The 24989-nt window shown below is 40.1% G+C and overlaps 1 protein-coding gene across 1 annotated transcript in view; it reads right to left on the bottom strand.

Moving 5' to 3' along the window:
* Nucleotides 1-24989, bottom strand: part of LOC137284680 (alpha-L-fucosidase-like) — a 53003-nt gene that overhangs the window by 4346 nt on the left and 23668 nt on the right. The window contains exons 5-6 of the mRNA XM_067816588.1: nucleotides 24791-24888; nucleotides 24190-24322 (exon numbers count right to left, since the gene is read on the bottom strand). Of these exons, the coding sequence (XP_067672689.1) occupies nucleotides 24190-24322; nucleotides 24791-24888 (231 nt within the window). The remainder of the gene's footprint in view (nucleotides 1-24189; nucleotides 24323-24790; nucleotides 24889-24989) is intronic.

The raw sequence follows: 24989 nt of genomic DNA, 5'->3' as shown, positions 1-24989 counted from the left end.
CGTCTTCTGCAAGTGGCAACACTGACTCCCATTGAACATCTCAAGTGGTAACCAGATAACGGCTTTTCAGATGACCCCATCTTCACAACACACGGTTGTTGATTACCTGGCTGTTCTACCAGCAAGTGACCCCCCTCGTACAAAATAGCGAAAGGTGACAAGAAAATGATGATCATTTGTTAAACAACTTTTTTATTCAGGTGTCCCATATTATGAGACACATCATCATGCCTGGGGTTGCGGGAGCATGTCAGGAGCACTTCTGTCGACAACGCTGATCCTCAGAGTCGCTCCTGCCTCGTCCACGACCTCTTGCAAACGATGTTCAGATGGCTTCTCTCCGTGGTACGTATCAACTTTTTTCCTTTACCTCTGGCTGCAGACTTCCCTCGAAAGGCAAAGCCGATGACCTCAAAAGTAGAAAGGGAGACCTCCATATTAGTTAGCTCTGCATGCTGTCTGTATATGACGGGAATCCTGTCATCGAAGAGAAACCTCAAGGTGAAAGGAGGTGATAAAAGTTGATGTTTAAGTTGATGTTTAAACTCCAGGTGCATGGTTCCAAGAAGCCTGAGCAACGAACGGTGAAAGTCATTGCTAACGCCACATGTAGGTGAGCTAACAGGTCGTGTTCCACCTTCCCCTGCCACTGGAAGAGTGTTGAAAAGTGGTCTATCCTGGATGCATTATCCTCAGTAAGATCCCAAGCTACTGCTGATGTGGCCAATGCTAACACAGAAATCGGCTTCAGCTTTCGTTTCAGTTCATCGCCAACCTAGAATCTTGCACACAGTATGATGACTGTGGAGAGCTGGACACTTGCTTCAGCAATTCGTCTTGCATCGCATCAGTATCAGCAAAATGTAAACTGTGCACCTTGTATTCTGATTACCTGGACTTGGGAGCTTTGATGGTTGGGTTCAGGGAAAGCTTCGAAAAGTCAGCGGCCAGTAGCACCACAGCATCGGCAACCATGGGGTGTGGAGGAATTAACAGCTCAGGAGATAGCCTAATGGCTGAGGGGTCACTGCTGTCAGCAGTGGGAGACAGGCAGTTCGGCAACCTGTTCGCGATCCATTCATATGTAGCAGATGGTGGTAAGTAAGTGCCCCCATCCTCAGTAGCATTCAGGATTTCTTCATCATAATCTGGGGAGAAAAAACACTCTTCCGAATCTTCCCACAAGACACCAAGTCAAGCATGACGCTGGGAAGACGAGGGGGTAGAAGAGTTCTGAGAAGCAGACGTCAAACACGAGTCCATGATGAGGCTCCGGCGAACGTGAAATAGGCACTGTTGAATCCTGTACAGCCTCCGACGCTGATGTAGAAGGCAACAATGACCGAGTGCCCAGCGACGAAGCAGGAGACAACATCTTGAGTAAAACGCTTCCTCTTGATGGCAAGATAAGTCTTGAAGTCGGTAATGGACAGCGACGTGCAGAGATGACAGCGCTTCTCTAGAGAGCAGGAAACCGTCGCACAGTCAGGGCACCAAGGGTGAGGATCCTTAGTCGACTTCTGCACTCTGCAGATATTGCAGAACTGACGAGTCATACACAGAAAACTGTAACACACAAAAAATGTAATCGTAACAGTATTACATTTATAAACTATAAACCGTTGAGAGGTGGAACATACTTACCCCTTCATAAACATTTTAAGGACAAACAAGCTATGGTTAACGTTAAAAATCGTGGTAATGATTGAGGATAGTCATAAGATCTGCTAAATTTGCAGCTCAAACACATTCTGACAGAAATTCCAGTTATCCGGAAGATGATGGGATAAATTGGGAAGGTAAAGATGAGCCCACCCCTATATCTCAGGTCACAAAAGTTGAAAAACAGTAATCCAGACTTAGCCATAAACGTATTCGGGCATGAAGGTAAAAACGTGATAGTGCACAGGATAAGCCCTTTAATGATTAAGGATGGTCGTAAAATGATCAATATATTTATGACACAACAAGGTGTAAAATGCCACTACACATGGATTAAAGGGGCACTGATGCGGAGCAAATAATGTTTCTCGCCAACAGTCTAATTACGAAACCAAATTGCAAACTGGTCAGCGCCTGCTCCCTCGACCATGACGGACAAAGGGACTGGGCTCCTGTCCATATTAGCAGAATTTCTTCACCTAAACAGTCAGGAGGCTGGATGCCCATCATATGCCATTATTTAAAAATATCCATGGTACTCCTTGTCTGATCGTAACAAAATATCTCAGCAGTGTAGTTTTTTCTGGATGCTTGAATGGTACAGTGAATTGATCCTATTTCTGTGTTTTTAACCTCGATATTTAATCATGTTACATGAAAATATGATGTCTACAGGCATGTAGCAAGCCATTTGTTTCAGTCCGAAAGATTGCAAAGCTTTATATTTAGGTAGTTTTGAGTGTTGGTTCAGCTGTGATAGTAAATATCATATGTAAATTTTGGTAGCTATGGTAGCTACCCTGGTTTATTATTTATGATAATAAAAACACAGTTTACTTATTTGAATTCGTAAACTAAAAACGATGACTTTGCCATTGGTAGAGAAATCTGAAAATTTTCTTACGTAAAAAAAAACTTATTACACCTGTTTACCCAAGTACACAGCAAATGCCTGTATGTATTCCTTATGTAACGAAGTTCCGTTGGTATCCTCAAAACAGTTTCGGCCCATAAGTGTTTTCAGGCTGCATGCGACACAGAGATTACATCTTCCTAGCTGTAACTCGCGTTTGATGGTGTAAACCTACACATGTTATTTGTCATCATTCTGTGGATGGTCAGTTAATGAATTTATAACAGGTATAATTAGAAGTAACACCACTTCGGTTACTCAACAAAGGTTCCCATTTGGCGTTTATCCTGTCTGGAGTAAATACTCAACATCATAAATTAAAGTCTGTAATGGCAAATGTATTGTCTGTTATGTAATATGTGCATGTGATGCAAGAGAGTTTATCAGCTGAGTTACAAAAACAAACATCGATCAAAGGATTAACTGATAACACACTGATTGATTAATTACTTTTATCTTCTGCAGCGGATTTGTCAAAAGGCAGTGTGTGTAGATGTACTAATTTATACTGACTACACCCTGTCGTAAAATGCGAGTGTAAAAACAACATCCTCCCTTCAAAGAATTAACCACCCTTGCGTTGATTGATTGATTGCTCATTTTTGGATAACTAAATTACTTAGAAAGGCAGACATCATACAATTAGTTGCCAGGTGTGATATCTTGGGTGACCAGTAAGAGGTTTATCAGGTTTTCACCAATGTGGAAGACATGAAATGATGTGGTAACTTTTTTGCAAATTAGACAGTTGTAAGACACACGACACAGAGCAGGATTATTTACTAGCTGCAGATGAATGGAATACGATTTTATTTATCTGGATATTGATGGATACATTCCTGAACAAGGTAGTAGCCTGACATTGTTGCTATAAAATTAGTCTGTTTTACATTCATTATTTGCATTTCATTTTAATTTATTTGTTGTAGCATTCAGCAGAATCTATATGACAGTAAACACACACTAGATCACATATAGGGTGTGTGTGAAATAGGATCCACACTGGCAATCTATACAATGTATAAATGTTGCTGTCATGTTAGAAATTTACTATAAGTATAAGTAGACCGTGTGTTCTTTTATTAATTTTCAAAATCATACAAATATGATAATAAACTAATTAGGTTTATGAGACAAAATGTAGAGACATACTTTGGCTTCGTTATTTTTCCATCCTAATAGTTTTTTACCATTTCTACCACTGTCAGATGATTAACCTTCAAAGTGTTTCATTTGTTTTCATAATACAAGTGTAATGAAGTAAAAATGACTTCACCTTAGTTCATCTGTCTATAATTAAACTATCAGTTGCGCATACGGACTGCACAGCAGAGGTTACGAACCAGTCACAAATTCTGGTATATTATCCGGGTACTCAGGGGAGAAAAACAATAACAAAAGTTTACACCAATCCACAGAAATTGCTCCGCATCAGTGCCCCTTTAAGTATTTCAGTCGACTGTTGTATGATCAGTCGAAACCTGAGGGAAAGAAACACTTTTATGAAAGGTGCCTTTGTGGGTTTTCTAGGGCTGACCTACTCAATTCACACAGGGATGATTGTCGAGGTGTAGGGGAGACAGCTATATGTGTAGATTTGCCGAGAGAAAACAACAATATCTTGAAATTTATCAACTATAAAAATCAGATGCCATTACCATACATTATCTACGCCAACTTTGAAGCTATTAATAAACCAATCAGTATCATAGCTCCATCCGCCGATAAAAGTTTTACACAAAAATATCAAGAACATCAGGCATGTGGATTTGGTTATATTGTTGTTCGTTGTGATGGTAAAACTAACCCTCCAATCATTTACAGAGGGAAGGACGCAGCTGAGAAATTTCTCCAATATTTACAGCACGAGGAGGTAGAGATCAGGAAAAAATTAAACAGCATAACTCCAATGAATATGTCCCAGTCAGATAGGGAGGTCTATTTCAAAAGCATGCATTGTCATTCAGTGACAGACCACTGTCACGTGACAGGGAAATACAGAGGTGCAGCCCACAAATTATTCATATTCTGGTGGTCTTTCATAATTTACGAGTGTATGATGCAAGCTATTTCAAAGGTACAGGGAAATATTTCCTGTGCCCCAAACAACATGGAGAGATATATATCCTTCTTGCTAAATGGGTTGAGATTCATTGATAGTGTTCAGTTTCTGTTGTCGTCTCTAGACAGCTTGGTATAGGCAAATAACCCAGACAACTTGGCTATAACTAATCAATACACAGAGGAGAAAACTAGAGCCTTGCTGCTGTGTAAGGGTGTTTACCCAAATGAATACATGGATGACTGGTCTAGGTGTAATGACACACAGTTACCTCCCATTGATCGCTTCTACAGCAACCTGGCTGACGCGTCTGTCTCACAAGAGGACTATGAACACACATAAAATGTATGGGGAAAGCTATTCTGTAAGAATCTAGGTGATTATCATGATCTATATTTGAAAACGGATGTGTTGCTATTGGCTGATATCTTTGAGATATTGAGAAAAATGTCTTTGAAGCAATACGGGTTGGACCCCACATGGTATTATTCAAGTCCTGGACTGTCATGGGATGTCCTGCTGAAGAAAACGGGTGTGGAGTAAGAATTATTCACTGATTATGATATGCATCTGTTTGTTGAGAAAGGGTTACGAGGGGGTATTTCTATGGTATCAGAATGTTATGCTAAAGCTAACAACAAGTATGTGAAAGGTTACAACCCTAATAAACCTTCGACTCATCTACTCTTTCTCGATGCTAACAATTTGTATGGCTGGGCTATGAGTCAATATCTACCGACAGGGGGGTTTGAATGGTGTGGGGACTTACCCCACAGGGATGTCCTGAGTATTGCACCTGATTCCGATAAGGGTTATATATTAGAAGTGGACTTAGAATACCCAGAGGAATTGCATACTTCACACAACAGTTACCCCCTGGCACCTGAACGTTTGAGGGTTAATCCCGACTGGATGTCTGAGTACCAACATAACCAGATGGGCAGCCGAGTGGGGTGTGGGGTAAGCCCCACTGTTGAAAAATTGGTACCGAATTTGATGAAGAAAACAAAGTATATAGTACACTATTGTAATTTACAACTGCATCTATCACTGGGTATGAAGCTGACTAAAATACATAGAATACTTAAGTTTGATCAAAGCCCATGGATGGAACCCTACATTAGGATGAACACGGACTTGAGAAAACTGGCCACTAATGACTTTGAGAAAAATCTATACAAACTCATGAACAACTCGGTAATCGGTAAAACGTTGGAGAATTTACGAAAACGTGTCAGCATGAAGCTAGTCAGGTCGGGTGAGGAAGACAATACCAGGAAACTGATAGCCAGCCCGGCGTACAATAGAAGTATCATATTCGATGATGACTTGATTGCCATACATATGAAAAAGAGCCACATTAAATTTAATCGACCGGTCTATGTCGGAATGAGTATTCAAGACTTATCTAAACACTTGATGTATGACTTCCACTACAACGAGCTTAAGAAACAATATGGGGACAGGTGTGGTGTGTTGTACACGGATAGTGACTCACTGTTGATGGAGATTCAAACAGAGGACATGTATGAGGACATGAAAGCCAATATACACATGTACAACACAAGTGATTACCCTAGAGACCACCCTATGCACAGTCAAGTCTATAAAAAGGTCCTTGGAAAAATGAAGGACAAATGTGCTGGGACACCAATCGCTGAATACCTGGGGTTGAGACCTAAGATGTATTCTATCAAGAAAGCAGACGACGCTGAAATAAGAAAGGCTAAGGGTGCAAAAAAGAATGTGGTGAAAAGACATATCAAGCACGCCCTCTACAAACAGGCCCTATTCGAGAAAAAAACGTTCAAACACCAAATGAACATACTCTGTAGTGATGGGTGTAAGATATACGGGTTGATATTAAACAAGACATCTCTATCACCGCTGGACACAAAACACTGGAAAGCCGCGGACGTTGTCAATACCTATGCCTACGGCCATATGGGGGTAACCCCCCTTACACCCTAGCCGACTGCAGGTCTATAAAGATATTTAAGTAAGTAACATATAATGGAGAGAATATACTACAGTCCACGTGGATACTGGAAAGGGGCAGACGCTATAAAAAAATTAGCTAAAGCCACACGTGTCTTGGAAGGTAAGGCTAAAGCCTGGTTTAAGAAACAAGCTATATGGCAAGTATACTTACCACCACCAAAATATATAGCCACGAGAAAATTCGAAAGGAAGCCGAACCCTTGACAGCCAAGGATGCGGCACAAGTAGCATGTGCATTTGAACGTATATATAAACGCAGTCAGCTGACGTCGCCGTCAATGTTGCAAGTTGACCCAGGTCGTGAATTCATGAGTGTTGTGACACAACTGTTTACCAAACACAATGTAGAGATAAGGTGTGGTGCAGCCGGTGAACATAGAAGTGCAGCCATAGTCTAGAGATTCAATCGCTCCTTAGCCGAATGTTTGCTTGCGCACCAATACACACAAGACCTGCGGTCGGCTGGGGATATGGATCCTTCCCCCATTAATAGAGAATGGGTAGTATGACTTCCTCGTGTGGTTGACTCAATGAATCGTGAAACAACTAGGTTACTTGATAAAAGACCTGTAGACACAATACGTATGAAATTTGTTGTATCTCTGTCTGGAGCACCCTCTCAGCTGTCCACAGGACAAAAATGATACCAGATCGCGCACTCGTTAGATATTTATATGAACCTGGTGAATACGAGGGAGACATCCGTAAACGTGCGACAGATCCTGTCTGGTCTATGAAAATAATATTGATCGAGTGGATGTCAAAGTCGGGGAGCCTAATCTATATTTCCTTGTGAAAGGGGCCGACTAGAGGTTTCGTGTGTGAGGAATTACAAATCATACCAATGTCACCCCACCTTGATCTTTAACAGGCGCTTGCGTTCTTTGATGTAATCCTTTTTCTTCTCATAAATAAGCTGAAACCGCTTTCTATCTGCGCCATGTTCTTTACATAAACAATAATGGCCTTTCACCCCTATACCACACACTGAACAAGTGTAGTTGACGCTATCATACGATGATGAGAACAATAACCCTGGCTGTTGCTCATTTTACCACAAATGTTCGTTTTCCCCATAAGTACCCAGTTGCAAGCGTGTCTCATTTTGTAATATTATATGTGTGTGATTAGTCTAATTGTTTCACGATTAACACTGTCGCCGCTAAACCGAATATGATGAAGATCAATTCGCGATCTTTCTGATTTTCTGATGAGTGTAATACTGTGTCATGGTTGGTTCATTTAATGGTTCCAGTTTCTTACCCGTTAATACGTCTGTTTTAACGGCATGATTTTCACGCAGGAGTTGATTATTGATAAAACCTAGTCTATTCAAATGCCTCTTAGCATATTCAGCTTGCATGGCCTGTAGTTTCTCAACGGCTATATTATGCCGCTTTCTCTCCAATTCTATCTCAATCGCATTTGACTCTCTCAATTGTGAAAACAGGGAATTACTCCCGGAAAATGCTAGTACATTCACGAGATCCCCACCAACCATCATTGCTATCATATATATTACTTTAAAATATTTTCAGGTATAATACCTTATTTTACCACGACATACTTGGTGGCCATCGCCATACCAATATTCATAGTAAGCAAAAACATGTATTGCATGTCAAAGTCGAGCTTTATAGTCGGTTGTTTTATAATCATTTTAGTCACCCGAGCGTACACCACTGCTAATGCAGAAACCACTAATGCGTGGTAGGCGTCGTTAATGAATGTTTTCCCTCAGACATAACATATTAATGGAAAGGACAAGGTATGATAAGGGTGGTTTTTGGCCCACTAACAGAATTGGCTGAAAACATGTTATTCGTTTAGAGACAAGTTAGCTTTGCACAAAAATGCTACATTTTACATGATCTGAGGTGTAATTTCACTGCAGAGGGGCCCAAAATGGGTTTTTTGTTCCCATGAAAAGTAACAAGGAGTCTGAAATATCACTGTGCCATAATGACTTATTTACATCTGTCATCTTATTTACATACAAATTACAGCAGTTTTACGACAGGTACTCATGCTGGAAAACACGTCAATGTCAGTAATAATGTTTTAACCTCAAGGGGCCCAATTAGGGTTGCAAAACATTGTTAAGTCAATTGCTTGCCAATTGTGTCCCCAAAACTCAGTCATTATTCACAGCATTCTTCGCAAATGTAATCCATGGGTCAATTTTACAACATGTAAGCATGATAACCAATCATGTTGTACTAAGAATCACAGGGGCCTGTTTTGGGTGAAGCTACATTTTGGGCACAGCTTCATTTTAACTAGTAAGCATTTACAACCAGTTTTAGCAAATACACAGTTAACAGCTCAATCATCATATGTTTTTACAATAACCAATCATGTTGCACTAAAAATCACAGATCTTGACCTCAAAGGGGCCCATTTCGGGTGCAATTTCATTGTCAGCAAAGGTTCATATTAACACCATGCAAGTGTTAAAGTCAGTATTCAAAAGACTTCACAGAGTAATTAGTCACAACTTATCCACTTTAAAGATACAAAACATCCACTATTACTCTTCATTCACACAGTCATCAATCTTAGTTTCTGATTCACTGTCAAGAACTGCAGTATTCAAGAGTGTATAAACCTAAAGTAGATCAAAATATATAAAATATGAATTTTAAAATATTGGGAACAAAGGCAACTAGACTGACTTGAAAAGGTGAATGGTCAGTGTCTTAATAAAAAATTTACATGATGTTAATTAAAGTTTGTTTCAACAATGTACATAGATTACCAAACTGCAGGAAAAAATTACAATATTTGGATTTGATGTGAAACAGTTTAGATAAACATTGTAGACTGGATAAACCAACTTTGAAAAAAAAGAAAGAAAAGTTACATGGATTTGAACCTGCATGTCTGATAACAAAAAAAAATCAATAATCCACTATTGCAACCATTAGTCCACATATCCCTTTACCTCACAATGTGAATTTAAGCTTATATAATTACACTTTACAACTATGTATGACTTGATGTCTGTTTGTGTTCATCATCTGCCAGACCTTGATACAATGTTCTTATTCTAGCTAAAAAAATCCTTTTCATACAGTTAACTGTAGTCATTTTGGTTAAATGAAATCTAATAGGTCACTTGTAACATGAAAATGCACAATTGCATACAAATCATGCCATTACCCGCTGGACTATTGGAAACATCAAGGTGCATAAGGTCTTGGAAAATGCATAGGTTTATACATGGCAATCCTGTTGAATGACAGTGTTATTTTGACAGTGACAGGTGACTCAAAGGTGTTCAATAAATAGATGACAGAAAGACAATGATCAAATTCTGACATAATAACAAAGATTCTCACCTTTACAATGCTGCTTGATCATATTTTGAAAATATTCAGACATCTTGGACCAAGAACCAAAAACCAACGTTTGCCTCTCATAAATCAGCCTTGAGAGTGCCTTATGATATTAAAAATTTTAATAAAGATGTTTGATATGTGTATTTTAGAGCACAAAACCATTTAAAATATAATGTACCGTGGCACAGATACGTAAATGTGATGGATTGTTTTTAAAGATGTTATTTTATGTCAATGTTTATTGTTTGAGATGTTGTATGGGGCAATTTCATAAACTGAAAAAATGTACTTTTTTAAAGATTTTGATGTGAGCAAAAGCGTGACCCACCACAATTTTTTAGGTGTGCATTCTAATCTACTCTCTTCATAAGTGGTGAAAAAATTGGGATGGGTCACGCTTTTGCTCATACTTTTCTATCACTCTGAAAATCAGAAAATGTAGGTTTCTAGAAGATATTGTAAAATATGTTAACTTTGAGGTCTTCAAAGAGGAAAACTAACAACACTAAAAACATAAAAATACAATTGGAGGTAACCTCAACAATTAATTTAGCCCTTTTTATGCTAAAATTATCATGTTGTAAAATTTTGATAATCATGACATGTTGTGGGCCAATAAGGGCCTCTATCATACCTTGTCCTTTATAATTTTAATTACATAATATGCGGATCTATGGGGGACATGCAGTGGGGGGACTCGCAGTGACCTATGGTGTGGAGGGAGCCCCACCTGGCTGCTCAGGGGTGTGGGGCTTACCCCACCACCTGTATAATGAAAGAGCAGCAGTGGCTACTACACCACCTACGGCTATCCATATACTTGGGCTTTGGGGGTACCCCAACATGTAATTGTTATGTTTATTATGCCTTGCTTAGGCCTTTTTTCTGGCGGCTTCAACTCTTTTGGGGTTCTACTGCTTGGTAACTTGCATGACATGCGGTGACCTACGGTCGACTGGGGTGTGGGGTGTCCCCACTCGGCTGTCCTCCACAGTGGTGTGGGGTCTCCCCACTTGGGGTGTCTCCACTTGGCTGTCCACCGAGCTGTCCATCGCATGGCTGTCCACTTTGTTTATCATTTGGGCAGCATCCATTTTGTATATTACTATTACTATTATTTGTGGTACAGAGCACAACTTATATAACCCAAGGCATTATCGACAAATGGGTCTCTAAGTCCTCCCGTAAATAGAGATGGGTGGGATGAGTAAAAAGTGCGACACTATGCTGGTGTAAATCTGGGTAATAGTAGAACCTATGACTTTTGTCATCTCGGCCCCAAGTTGTGCCTCGTACCTAGCGTATGATTTATTGATTTCCTTGTCCGACATTTTCTGAATCTTATCAGCAGTTATGTTGTCGCCTAAATATTGCTTTCCCTTACCACCCACTACCAGCGTTATCAGTCTAACACGCTGCTTGTTATCCTTTTGTTTCTCTGGAACCAACAACTGCTCTAGTAATTCATCTGCCTCCATTTCATAATATAATACTCTAGTTTTTATTTTTAAAAAATAATAAGCAAAATACGCTAAACACATAGAGGATAACTTCAAAAAGACTTGCAGTTACGCAGGTCATTACTAATATTTACTAAACTATTACTAAAAATTACTAAAACATTACTAAGATTTACTAAGCCGACTGCAGGTCTCCACAGGACCCACCATCCACCACTCCACTGGGTGGTCGGTTTTTAACACGAGCTTGGCGTGCTTAGTTTCTGCAAGCTGTTTTTTAACCCATTCTCGTTCCATTTTGCTCATCACATCATTCTCTCTCAAACACTCCTCGAACGAATCCCTGTCCTTGCAGTGAAACAAATTGCCGCGCAATGCGTCTGCTCCCTCAAATCTTTCAAGACAGAGTTGAATTTTTGTGTAAATACCCATATGCTGAGATTCACGTGTCGGCCAGAGAAGGCTCAATAAGACAGCATGTCTCTCTTCTTTGTTATTTCTCTGTTAGCGCTACAATCATCCTGGATGAATAAAGTCGGTATTCCTTTAAAACAATTGTGAAAACATTTTAAATACTCGGGACGACTCTATATACATCTGGGTCCGTCATAACCCAAGCTCTTTCTTGTACGTTTTATTCATGTTTATAGTAGGGCATAATATAACGATTTTATCAAATACTTCCCTATAATATCCTTCCAACAAATCCAATACAAAAACAGTCTTACCACAATTTGTCTGCCCGCATATAATAGCGCAATGTGCACTATGGTAGAGAGTGGGGGGTCCCACACCCCTGGGGTTACAAAATTGCCTGACCGACAGGGACTTGCAGTCAGCTGGGGTGTGTGGGGGAACCCCACTAATGGATGGCTTGCACGAATCTCCCATTGTCTTTATTATGTTGTGCATCCATAATTACATATATATAAAATTTCAACCCCCCAGCACTTTGGGCCTTCTTTGTTATTTGAATGGTTATGTCCTCGCTTCTATTTTCGATGCGGCATACTATAACGCATACTTTCTATTTAAGTACTCCCGAACACTCACGGAATATAGTTCCAGGTCGCTGACCACGCTGTCGACTATTGAGTTTCGTTTGATAGCTGTCAGCTTCTTTATTTCATCCCACTGCTGGTGCAGCCTCATTCCACGGCTAAATAACTGATTAGGCACTCCCACTATGGTCACTTCTACTATGGTGATTTCTGGGTTGAAGAATTTCTCGCTGTCTCTATCGTTTGGGATGTAATCCTCCACGGGTATGATCAATATTCCTTTCATCGATCGTGCCGGTATGTTCAAATTGATATTCCAAATGGTGTCGCTTTTGTCACATTTTTTTATTCTATGTCGTAGTATCGTATCATAGAGGATGGTCAATTTTCCAGAGTAATGACTTCAAATCTGCCTGGCAAGCTCCAGACTAGTCACCATATTGAACTCTAACGAGATGTTTTCAATCTCGTAAGAACTTGTTAATTGAGTACCAAATACACAACTTTGTAGTATTCATTGAATGTGAGTTCGTATTCCAACCTGTCACCCAATACGGCTTGGTAAAACGGCGTGTGTGAGGTTAGCAACTCAAAGTCAAGCGAGATACAAAACCTATTCCCGTATGCTTCAGCGATAGCTTTTGCCCCCAGCACGTAACATATTCGCCTTTTTGTTGCTAAGACCCTGGTATACACTGTTTTCTCTTTCTTTCTCACTTTTCCGCAAGTCTGTGTAACAGTCATATATATATCGCTGTCGTCTATACTAAGCACCTCATTACCACTAATTTTTATGGTGGTCTTCTTGACTATAGCACGGCCCACATTATTCACAAGGCTGGGTCTTATACTATCATCACCAGTTGCAGTCAACTTGATATTACAGGCCAATTGTGCCGTACCCAGTACTATGACGTCGTTCTCACCCAAGTTTGGGAATCGAACCAACAGTGTTTGGTTTTGGTCTATCGTGCTTGGGTTGTTCGTATTAGTAACCGACTGACACACAGCTTTGACACCTAGCGGTTTTCTCAATCTTCGAAAAGGATTTAGCTTTCTACCGTACGACATTACATATTATTATGATAATATAATATAATTTTAAAACTATGGGTGATTTTGAGATGGATGATTTTGGTCCTGCGGAGTGGTGGGACATCCCACTTGAAGATACTTCATTTATTGGTTCCCAAGCAAGAGCCTCAATGTTAGAAACAGCAGTAGACGATTATTACGAAGAATTAAAAAATGATAAAAACTACATCGATCCTATGTACCGAGACTATCTGAACTTTACCATAGATGAAAGTGGCACTCTATGTCTTAGGGATAACCTGGGTGTTGACCTATTCCACAGTCGCACTAGAAAACCACTTGCCTTGTCAACTCTACCCAGTCGTTATGGTACTGATTTTATCCGTGAAAAACAAAACATGCATAATTATGGTGGTGCAAAACCCCAAATGGGGGACCCCCCAATACCCCCCAAAGGTGTTCAAGATCTGCAAACCTTACTATCTGAACTTGGGGGGGCGGGGGATACCCCCACTGGTGCTACAGAAGCGCCAGAGAGCGTTGAAAAACTGAGAAAAACGCTCGAGAAAAAGTCAAACTCGGTGAAATGGAAGATGACGACATGAAGCATCGTATCACGGAATGAATTAGCAATTTAAAAGACGAGAGACACATGCGATTGGAATCCTCGAATCGTGAACAGCTTCAAACTCATATCAGCCGCATACAGGAAACAATAGATAGAATACTGAACGAGGATACAAACTTAGCCAACAAAATACGAATATTGTTCCGTGAGCAAGGCATCACCATTGCCAGTGTTCTGACAGCATTAGGCTTCATTATATTGTCTCTAGTCGTATCACTTACAGGAGGGGGAGCCCCAAGTGGGACCCCTAGCCGACCGCAGGTCAATGATGTCAGAGACTGGATTAAAAAACATCTGAAATCGCTTGGGTAAGCCCTGGCTAAACTCGCTGGTAAGGCTGCAGAAGCCCTACCCGGAATCATAGGAAGTATCGTATCATGGCTGCTTAGCACGGTTAGTAAAACTGCCACATGGCTCAGTCAAAATCTGTGGGCATTCATCGTCGCCATGGCTGGAGTAGTATATGTTGCTGCAAAAAGGGTCTTAACCAAATAAGGTGGGGGGTATCCGCACACCCCCACAATGGAATTTTAAACCATATAAGACACAAGCCGACTGCAACACCTCAGACAGCCAGCGCTGTTTTATAATCAAATTGCTGCTGGTTGGCCACCTGTACAATGGGGGATACCCCCATGACTTGCAGTTGGAAGTCCGCAGGACCCCTTGGCTCTGGGGGTGGTTGCACTATACCCGTTTCACGAGTATGTGTGGGTGGTATGTGGGAGACATTTATTTCAGCATTAACACCCAATTTTTCATCTGCTGTAGCGATGATTATTTCATTGTTGTAGCCAGTTATTTTATTGATTCTCAGGCATATGTCGCTAGGAGCCATGTAAAATCCCACACCAAACACGTAGTCAGCCTTTGACCTGGCATATTGTAAGGTGTCCTGGTATCGTTTTATAGTGCTAGGCAGATCTACCGGTGATGCAATAGCATCCTCAATGTTAACCACAAATTGTTTCTGCGCGTCAAAAGCGGTTCCGCTACCTATGATAATGGAACGCGTCTGTGCCAAGAATAGCCCACACATACGTTCTAATCGAATCGTTTAAATAATTAATACCAGCGTGAGTGTATCCTTTTGATGTATCCAGCATGGATTTTTTCCAATCATTACCTGGCCCCTGCTTGAACCTCCAAAAGCGGTAATCCTTGCTGTCGTCAAAAGCCAAGTAACGGTCGTTGGTTTTAAAGTTGTGATATGATTTATATCCCCATTTTTTAACCACATCGAAGCTGGCTTCCGCTAGAGACTGATTGTGAATGATAGGAATTCCTAATCCATGGTTCGGTCCTGGCAAACGCCAGTCCGTATTCGGATCAACACCGAATTCATTACAAACTCGTTCGTATGCCCGTCTATCACACGTATTGTTTATTGCATTCCATACCTTATCCTGAGGTACTGGAGCTTTTATTTCTTTGAGTGAGTGAGTGAGTGAGTTAAAATTTAATGTCACATCGGCAATATTTCAGCCATATCGTGACGGGAACGGAACATTAAAATGGAATATATGAGTATTATAACAATCAGTCGTCGAAGGACAGTAAAACAACTAGAACATCACAGAAATGAATGTAAAACTAGTAGCTATGCCTAAAACAATTTATCTATAGAGGACAATACAATATAAAACCGGGCTATAGATTGCCAACAACTGAAGGTAGATCACCATACTAGGGACCATGGGGACTTACAGCACTTTTGCTACCTGCATGGACCCCAGCTGGATTTACATCATCCCCTCAGCCGTCAGCAATTTCGGAAATCTAGCCATACAATAAAAATACACTTATACTACCATTAAAAACGTGGAAATTTAGAATTTACTTTGTATGTTTGTGGACTTACGTACCCTCTCAGGAGGACAATAATTTTACAATACTTCAACCCCCTTTGAGGGTACAGCCACCAACAATTCAAGTTACTAATTCAAACTACCAGTCATTAAAATACATCTATTTACAGAAACATATTATTCAAAATTCAACCAAAAAATCAATTTCTTTTAAAACACCTATAATTAAATGAGAATTAATGCTGGTAAAAAGATCCTTAATTGTTTTAACTGTAAAATACTTATCCCTTGTGATATAGAATTCAACACAGTCAAGCAGAATATGCTTGACCGTGACTCCCTCATCACAAGGGATACAAAATGGAGGATCTTCACCTTTTAACAAGTACACATGAGTGTATCTAGTGTGGCCAACACGACATCGTCGCAAAATAACCTCTTCAAATCTGGACTGACAATCCAAGTGGGTATAACCAATGTAAGGTTTTGTCTCATGTAATTTATTGATACCCAATTGGGTGTCCCACTTCTTTTGCATCAGATCACGGATATAAGATCTAATGGTGGCTTTGTAATCACTATAAAGAATAAGAAGTGGTGTCACAGATTTGTTGAGTGCTGCTTTAGCAGCAAGGTCAGCCAGTGTGTTACCAGAAATGCCTACATGGCTGGGTAACCAACAAAAGACGATGTCGTATTGGCCAGTAGCAAGATCATTATACAATTCAATAATTTCTATTAAAAGTGGATGTTTGCAAGAAATATTTTTAATAGCCTGAAGGCAAGAAAGAGAATCGGAATAGATTATATATTGTTTACGTTTCGGGTGTCTTTGAATATATTTGAGAGCTGTTAATATGGCGTTAGCTTCAGCTGTAAAAATAGAACTATTATCTGGTAATCTAGAAGATATTGTTCTGGATCCAATGACAGTGGCACAAGCCACTGCGCCACCGTCCTTGGACCCATCTGTAAATAAGGGTTTGTCATTGCTATATTTATGCTTTAATTGATGATATTCTTGTTTATATTGTAAGTCATTTGTTTCTGATTTTTTAAAAAATGTTAATGTTAGGTCAACTTGTGGCCTAACCAACTGCCAAGGAGGAGAAGAAAGAAGACGGGAAGGCGATATACTTTCCAGCTCAATACCGGCAGAAGAAATAAATGGTTTAATTCTGTGCCCAAGAGGTGGAACAAGAGAAGACTTTTTGTTATACAAATTCTCATAAAGGGGATTGAACACACAGTTATAGGCAGGGTTAGAGTCATCAGAATATAATTTAGTAATGTATTGTAAAGACAATTTTATACGACGTTGAGTAAGAGATGGTTCATCGGCCTCAACGTAGAGACTATCAATAGGTGAAGTTCTGAAAGACCCAAGGCAAAGTCTTAAGCCTTGATGGTGGACAGAATCAAGAAGTTTAAGGTTGCTGTTGCAGGCTCCACCATATACGATGGAACCATAATCGAGTTTCGAACGTATGAGTGATCGATACAGGTGTAAGAGGGTTACTTGATCCCCTCCCCACTTTGAGTTGGAAACAACTTTCAACAAGTCAAGAGCCTTCAAGCATTTAGTTTTAAGGGACTTGATATGAGGCAGAAATGTTAAATGGGAGTCAAAGATTAGGCCCAAGAACTTGGCCTCCTTTACAACTTTGATGGGAGTGCCATCTAGAGATAGTTCAGGGTCCTTATGTGGTTTATATTTTCTGCAAAAATGTATACAGTTCGTTTTGGATTTAGAAAATTTAAAGCCGTTTTCAAGACACCATTTATTTATTTTGTTTAAACACAACTGCAGTTGTCGTTCAATAGTATGCATATTTTTCCCACGACAAGAAATATTAAAATCATCCACAAATAACGATCCATCAATTGAATCGTTTAAAACTTTTGATAAACTGTTTATCTTTATGCTAAAAAGTGTGACAGACAAAATACTGCCTTGTGGAACACCCTGATCATGATTGTAATGATCAGACAGGGTAGAACCCACTCGAACTTGAAACTGTCTGTCATTTAAAAAATTTGCTATAAATTGAGGTAAACGACCTCGCAAGCCGTAGTCATGTAGGTCTCTTAAAATACCATATTTCCAGGTTGTGTCACATGCTTTTTCTAGATCAAAAAAGATAGACACAGCATGTTGTTTATTAATTAGTGCATTTTTAACAAATGATTCTAAACGCACTAAGTGATCGACAGCACTTCTGTTTTTACGGAAACCACACTGTATATCAGTTATAAGGTTATTTGTTTCCAAGTACCAAACTAGTCGATTATTATCATGCGTTCCATGGTCTTGCAAACACAGCTAGTTAATGAAATCGGACGATAATTGGATGGATCCGTATGATCACGTCCAGGTTTAGGTATGGGTACTACTATGGCGTCACGCCATGAGGGAGGAAAGTTACCCGATGTCCAAATATCATTAAAAAAAAATGATAATGTATGTTATCAGCTCCAGTAGCAGTGTCATGAGCTTGATCAAGAGCAGTATGGAGTTCATGAATAGAAAACGTTTCATTATAATCTTCCCCATTATCAGAATTGAAATTAATAGTTTTCTTTTCTTCTTGTTTTTGATATTGCTGGAATTTTGGTACATAATTTGAAGAGGAAGAGTGTTTAGCAAGGGTTTCACCTAGTTTATTAGCAATATCTGATTTATCAGTAAGCAATTGATCTCCATGTTTGAGATGATGGACAGTAGATTTAGTACCTTTACCTTTGATTTTCTGGACCATGTTCCATACCTTGGACATGGGTGTCCGAGAATTTATTTTGGACACATAATTTTGCCAAGATTGGCGTTTGTTTTGTTTAAAAGTACGCCGCGCTTTAGCATTTACAATTTTAAATTTATTTAAATTATGTACCATAGGATGGCGACGGAAATAATGTTCTGCCTTTTTCCTTGCCTTCCTAGCTTGTTTGCACTCATCCTTGAACCATGGTTTTCTTATGTGTGGAACTACAGAGGAATTTGGTATACACTCATCAGCTATGGAATTCAGTTCATCAATAAAACATTTAATAGCATCAGGAACGTCAATAAAAATTTCGGGTTTAAGTTTTTCAGCACACAGTGTTTCATATAAAGTCCAGTTAGCCTTTGTAAAATTCCGCCTTGATGATGGAGGAACATCAGATGGCGTTATAGCTTTTAATATAGTAGGAAAATGGTCACTTCCACAGAGGACATCGTGGACTGACCATTCGAATTCATTTAATATTTCTGAATTTGTAAGTGACAAGTCGAGAGCAGAATAAGTCCCTGTACCAGGGTGTAAATATGTGTTGGAACCATCATTATAAATACATAAATCATTGTCAGATCAAAAGTCCTCCAACAATTTACCTCTAGTGTTTGTATTTACACTACCCCAGAGTGGGTTGTGGCCATTTAAATCTCCCATTATAATACAGGGCTTCGGGAGTTGGTCGTATAGAGCTTGAAGATCGGTTTTGGCAAAAGCCGAAGATGGTGAAATATAAAGAGAGCATAGCGTAAACGCTACATGTAAAATAATTCTCACTGCAACAGCCTGCATATTAGCATTAAGTGAAACAGGGCTTTGAATAACGTTTTGTTTGACTAGAATGGATGATCCGCCAGTGGCCCTACCACCCAGAGGTGAAAAACAATGATATGCATTAAATTGACGAAGGTCAAATGCATCTGTTTGTTTTAAATATGTCTCTTGGAGACATAACGCTGAAGGTGTGAAATCTTGGACTAATAGCTGTAATTCATGTAAATTAGTCCTCAATCCTCTGCAGTTCCATTGTACAATATTATTGGAATAAACTATCTTTTGGGGGGATTTTGGGGGGATCTACCCCGCACTCTTTTGGAGGGCGACAAGCTATGTGCCCTAGAATGGACATTTTCAGAAACGTCCATATCTTCAAGAGACCCATATTTATTAAACAATTGAATTTTATTTTGTGACCCCTTAGGAGCTCTGCCACTTTGTTGTTTTGAAGCATCAGACTTAGGTTTGGGTTTAGTTTTAACAATTTGTTGTCTATCAGCTGTTGAATGAGACTCAGAGCGTGACTGTGAAGATGACTTATGATCAGAGGACTTTGATGTAGTAGGAAGTGATTCCTCAGTCTGGGATGATATAGCAGGGTATAAAACCTGTGGGGAGTCGGAACTGACCCATGTCAAGGTAGTTTGGCATCCTGTGGATGATTTTGTTATTTTAGAGCTGGATTCAGATGATGATTTTGCTAATGTAGCATAACTTTCTAGAAGGTCAGATCTCTTCACCAGTTTCTTTGCCTCAGAAAAAGAGATATTTTGGGTGAACTTTATTTTGTTAATCGCCATTTGCTCTTTCCATATTGGACACTGTTTTGACGAAGATGAATGGTCGCCAGAGCAGTTAGTGCATTTTTTAAAGTAACTGTCACAATCTTCTGTTGTGTGTGTCTTCTCACCACAGTGAGCACACACAACAGACAATGTGCAGGTAGATACACCGTGTCCATATTTCTGACATTTAAAACACCTGAGCGGGTTGGGGATGTAGGTTTCAACTTGGATATTGCAGTAACCCGCCTTTACTGATTTGGGAGCATTCGGCAATGAAAAAGAAAACAGATAGGTTTTTGTTTGGATTGTTTCATTGTTTTTTCGGGTGGAAAAGCGCTTCACATACAGCACACCTTGATCCTTCATTTCGCATGCTATATCAAGCTCGGACATGTCAGCAAACAACCGATCACGATCTCTGACGATACCTTTACTTGTGTTCAAGGTCTTGTGAGCAGAGACCGTGACCGGAATGCCCACAAAAGATTCAATGTTCATCAGATTGGTTGTCTGCTGTTTCTTGCCACACTCTATTAGCAATGCACCCGAACGCAAGCGTCTAATGTTCTTAACATCCCCAGCAATACCTTGAATGCCCTTAGATACTGCGAAAGGGTTCAATGGTGTCTTGTCCGGAGTCTCAATAACGAGGAAACGTGGCCAATACTCAATCGATAGAGACGGTCTATGAGAAGTATCAACGGGATCAATTTCAAGTGGATGTTTGGTTTTTTTGGGGGGTATTTCATAAGCCATGATTGGTGTCATATGGTTCATCATCCGAGTATCACAAGGACAATGCTAAAGCAAGAGGGCCTCCAGCTTGCAGCACCAAGGATACCCGGATGATATACTCCAGCAGAAGAATTAAGAGATTAATAATTCTACCAGATTGGCCCATGAGCCACCGCCTTCTGGCATAGGACTCTAGGCAAATTACAGAACAACATACTTCAAATTCAAAATGTTTTAGATTATAAAGCCAAGTCCAAATTTACAACGATTCCAAATGATATATGTGCATTGATAAATATAATAATGCCCCATGCACAGGGCTTGGCATGACCATCCGATTGGTCGAACCGGGCCTATTCGACCACCCGTCTAGGCGAAGTCAGGGCCGAAGAGGTGTATTGAGCAACAGGAACACAGTTGCAAGCTCCTATTGCCCTCAACCACCAGGATCCCCTCCTCCGCAGACACAGGGCTGCAACCCATGGCAAACGGGTTGGTGGACCAAATATCCCCCCGGGTCCACTACGGGGATGTCGGCGAGCTCTTGGTGTTACCCAGCACCCACCACGAGGAGGTGGCTCGCCACGGGTGCCATTTCTTTGAGAATACGTCTGTTATGGCAGTACACGTGAAATGTAAGCACAGATTTACTCAGTTCATCCCGTCTAGTGTCTGTCAACGTCAAGCTGCATCCAGTCGTCGCGCACCACACTGCGAAATTGAATTGATTCTGCCAGAACTGCATCGGGTTGTTAAACCATGCGTGTACTGTTTTCACGTTCGTGACAGAAAACCCATAATGTTCAAACACATCTATGAATCAGGCTCTAAAATGGGGGAGACCCCCATACCCCCCAACCAGCTGTCCACAGGGGTGTGGGGCGTCCCCACAGGACACCACAATTTTTTTCATGTGTGTGAAGTCAGAGGCGTTTATGTTGTCGTTTTTAGGGTGATGCATGTTATTATTATATATAATTTATAGCATGAAACAAAATACAACTCTAATTATAGACGTATATGTCACAGATACCGGGAAAACAAAACTTTTAGAGGGCCTTGAAATAATTTTTAATGAACAGTATAGGAATAAACATTGTCGAATTATAATAAATAAATCATCCTTTTTCCTTGAAATAACAATCAATGGGGATCATTATAATGTCTATCACAGTAGAATACAACCTCACCCACAAATTAATATCTCGCCCCATTTACCTGTACCATAAAGTAAACCTTATAAACATTAATTATATCATGAAAAACTTAACTGACTTTGAATTACAAAATAATTTATAAACTATATTATAGACAAACAGAGCAGGGCTGTATTCAGTCGTATTTGATTAAAGAAATATTAAAGGAAGTGCAGACGGATTTCGACTGAAACAGATATGCGAAATAAAACACCAACTAGAACAAGAACGCAACATGCGGGCATTACCACATAAAAAATACAAGAGAGCCTTAAACTACATAGATGGCGCTGACACCACCCTAATGGCAGCTAGCATGGGATTAGGGTGAGTGAGTGAGTTTAGTTTTACGCCGCACTCAGCAATATTCCATATGTCAACCAAGTCAGCGAGTCTGACCACCCAATCCCGTTAGTCGCCTCTTTATGGCAAGCATGGGATTAGGAGCAGTAGGAGTTGGACTGTTGACAACAGCCGTAGCTGCGCCATTGGTGTTAGGACTTGAAATAGCGGGCGTAGTTGGAGGAATGGTTGGGGTTGTGATTAAATTTGTATCCCGCAAATTGAACCGTAAAGCAAAGAAACACAATGAAACTAGAATACTTGCTGTAGCAAAGTTAAACACAATAGAAGATCACGTTTCCACTGCACTCAATGATAATAAAATCTCAGAGGAGGAGTTTCGTTTGATCTTAGGTAAACTAGAAAAATACAACAAAATGAAGAATGAGATTAGGTCAAAGGTTAAAAGAAATTCTATAACCAAGGACGAGAAAAAAAAGTACATAAAACAGGGGCTACAACAAGCTCAACAGGCGTGTATCATGAAAACCAACGGCATAATAGAAGATACACATGAAACTGCTATGCTGAAATCAACGTAATGGAGGAGGTCTCTACACTGCCTAGCCGGCTGCAAGCCACCACTGCACCACCACCCTATTAGAGATGTGTTTACACCTATGTATAACGATGGAATTGTGGCGAGCTGAAAACATATCTTGGGTTGCCATTGAGCCTCTGATTGTTAACAAACTCAAAGAATTAGGGCATGGTGACTATATACTGACTGTTGTTATTAAAGAAAAGGTCTACAAAGAATATTTCCCGACTGAATCCCTTGTTAATAGTATAAATATAAGGGTAGCTTTCTTCTTACTCTCAATAAGAGAACTAACATATGGGTACACTTTCCCTATAATCGAAAAAGTTACTCTGAATAAAGCACATGATTACTGAAAAGCTACACAGGCACACACGTCTTAATTGTGCTCTCAGCACGACGTGACCGCACACTGTGTGACCCAACCAGACAATAATGTTTGTGCTATACACAGAGTCTTGTTGTCATAGAGCTGTCACAGGATCGCGGTGTTAATAGCACAGGATAGACCTGTAAAAACTGAGTTCATATCTGTAGGTCCTGAGTAGCTCAATCGGTTGAGGTGACGCAAGGGTCTAGCGGTTTCTTGACGCAAGGGTCTAGCAGTTTCTTGACGCAAGGGTCTAGCGGTCCTTGCAACTTTCGTGCGCAAGGGATCACGAACATATCAGTTGGGTCACTGAAAAGGGCCTTTCTGGGTGGGCACTCTCAAAGAGAGAAGGCACCAACACAGAAAACAACTCTGTTTATAAAAACTGATAGGTAATTAGCAAGCAAACCAACAACACGTCCAATCAGATGGACGCTTGAAGTGAAAGTGTTTTTTGTTATGTCCCGTGCGTGCATGGGTACACTGATTACGTCACTTCCGTGCCTTTACGCTTGTTGACACATGAGGTAGCCATTCATGGGAATGGCGAATCAACGACTGTCTGATCTTGTTTAGCGGAGCTTTATGTCAAATGCATAAGACATGTAGTAAATTAAAAATATTTACATTTAATTGACTGGATTTTTAGTTGAATAAAAGAGGATACTTTACTTCTGTGTCATAAAATGAGTTCTATACCACTGTCACTTTAGCTTCAGAGTATACTGATGAGCACACACACAAAGCCCACAACCAACCTGACAGTTTCCACAAGCAGTGAGATGAGTTCCTCCATGCTGTACAGCTGGGCAATGTCAGCGTCGCGCCGGAATCCCCACGATCCTTTGTCAATGCTCATGCAGTTCTCCCACTTGTGGGACACCTTTTTCCCTTGAAACAAAACAAACTGTGACAGATGCTTCTAATAAGACCTATAGGATGGAATATTAGGATGCTGCTGCTGCTGCTGCTGATGATGATGATGACGGTGATGATGATGGTCACAATTTCGAGATTTCATGAGAAAATAGCATGATGCATATTTCACATGTATGGTATGCTTCATACTCATGAATAGCTTCATAATAGTCTGTACTTATCTCATCTGGGTCACATTTGGCTCACCTATAATGTCTTTGTCTCATCTATATTGTACTTATCTCATCTGGGTCACATTTGGTTCCCCTATATTGTATTTCTCACCTGTAATGTATTTGTTTCACCTATAATGTATCGGTCTCATCCATAATGTATTTGTCTCACCTATATTGTATTTGTCTCCTATGACTTACATTTGGCTCACCTATATTGTATTTGTCACACCTATATTGTGTCTCACCTAAATTGTATTTGTCTCACCTGGGTTGTACTTGTCATTGCAGTTCCAGAATCCCCCATGTTTACAGCGAGTGTTGCTGCCCCACCGATCGTTGACTACCACAGAGTCCTTCACTGGACTGTCAAAACAATGGGAGAAGTGTTTACCTTTAGTTCCTAAGCTAAAAGGAATGAGGGATTGAACTGTTTATGACAAAGATGTTTTGTACTCTCCTTTTGG

The sequence above is a fragment of the Haliotis asinina genome, chromosome 5 (genome assembly GCF_037392515.1).
Source record: "Haliotis asinina isolate JCU_RB_2024 chromosome 5, JCU_Hal_asi_v2, whole genome shotgun sequence".
Classification (NCBI taxonomy): domain Eukaryota; kingdom Metazoa; phylum Mollusca; class Gastropoda; order Lepetellida; family Haliotidae; genus Haliotis; species Haliotis asinina.
The sequence above is the reverse complement of the archived record's forward strand: the minus strand, read 5'-3'. Positions and strand labels throughout refer to the sequence as shown.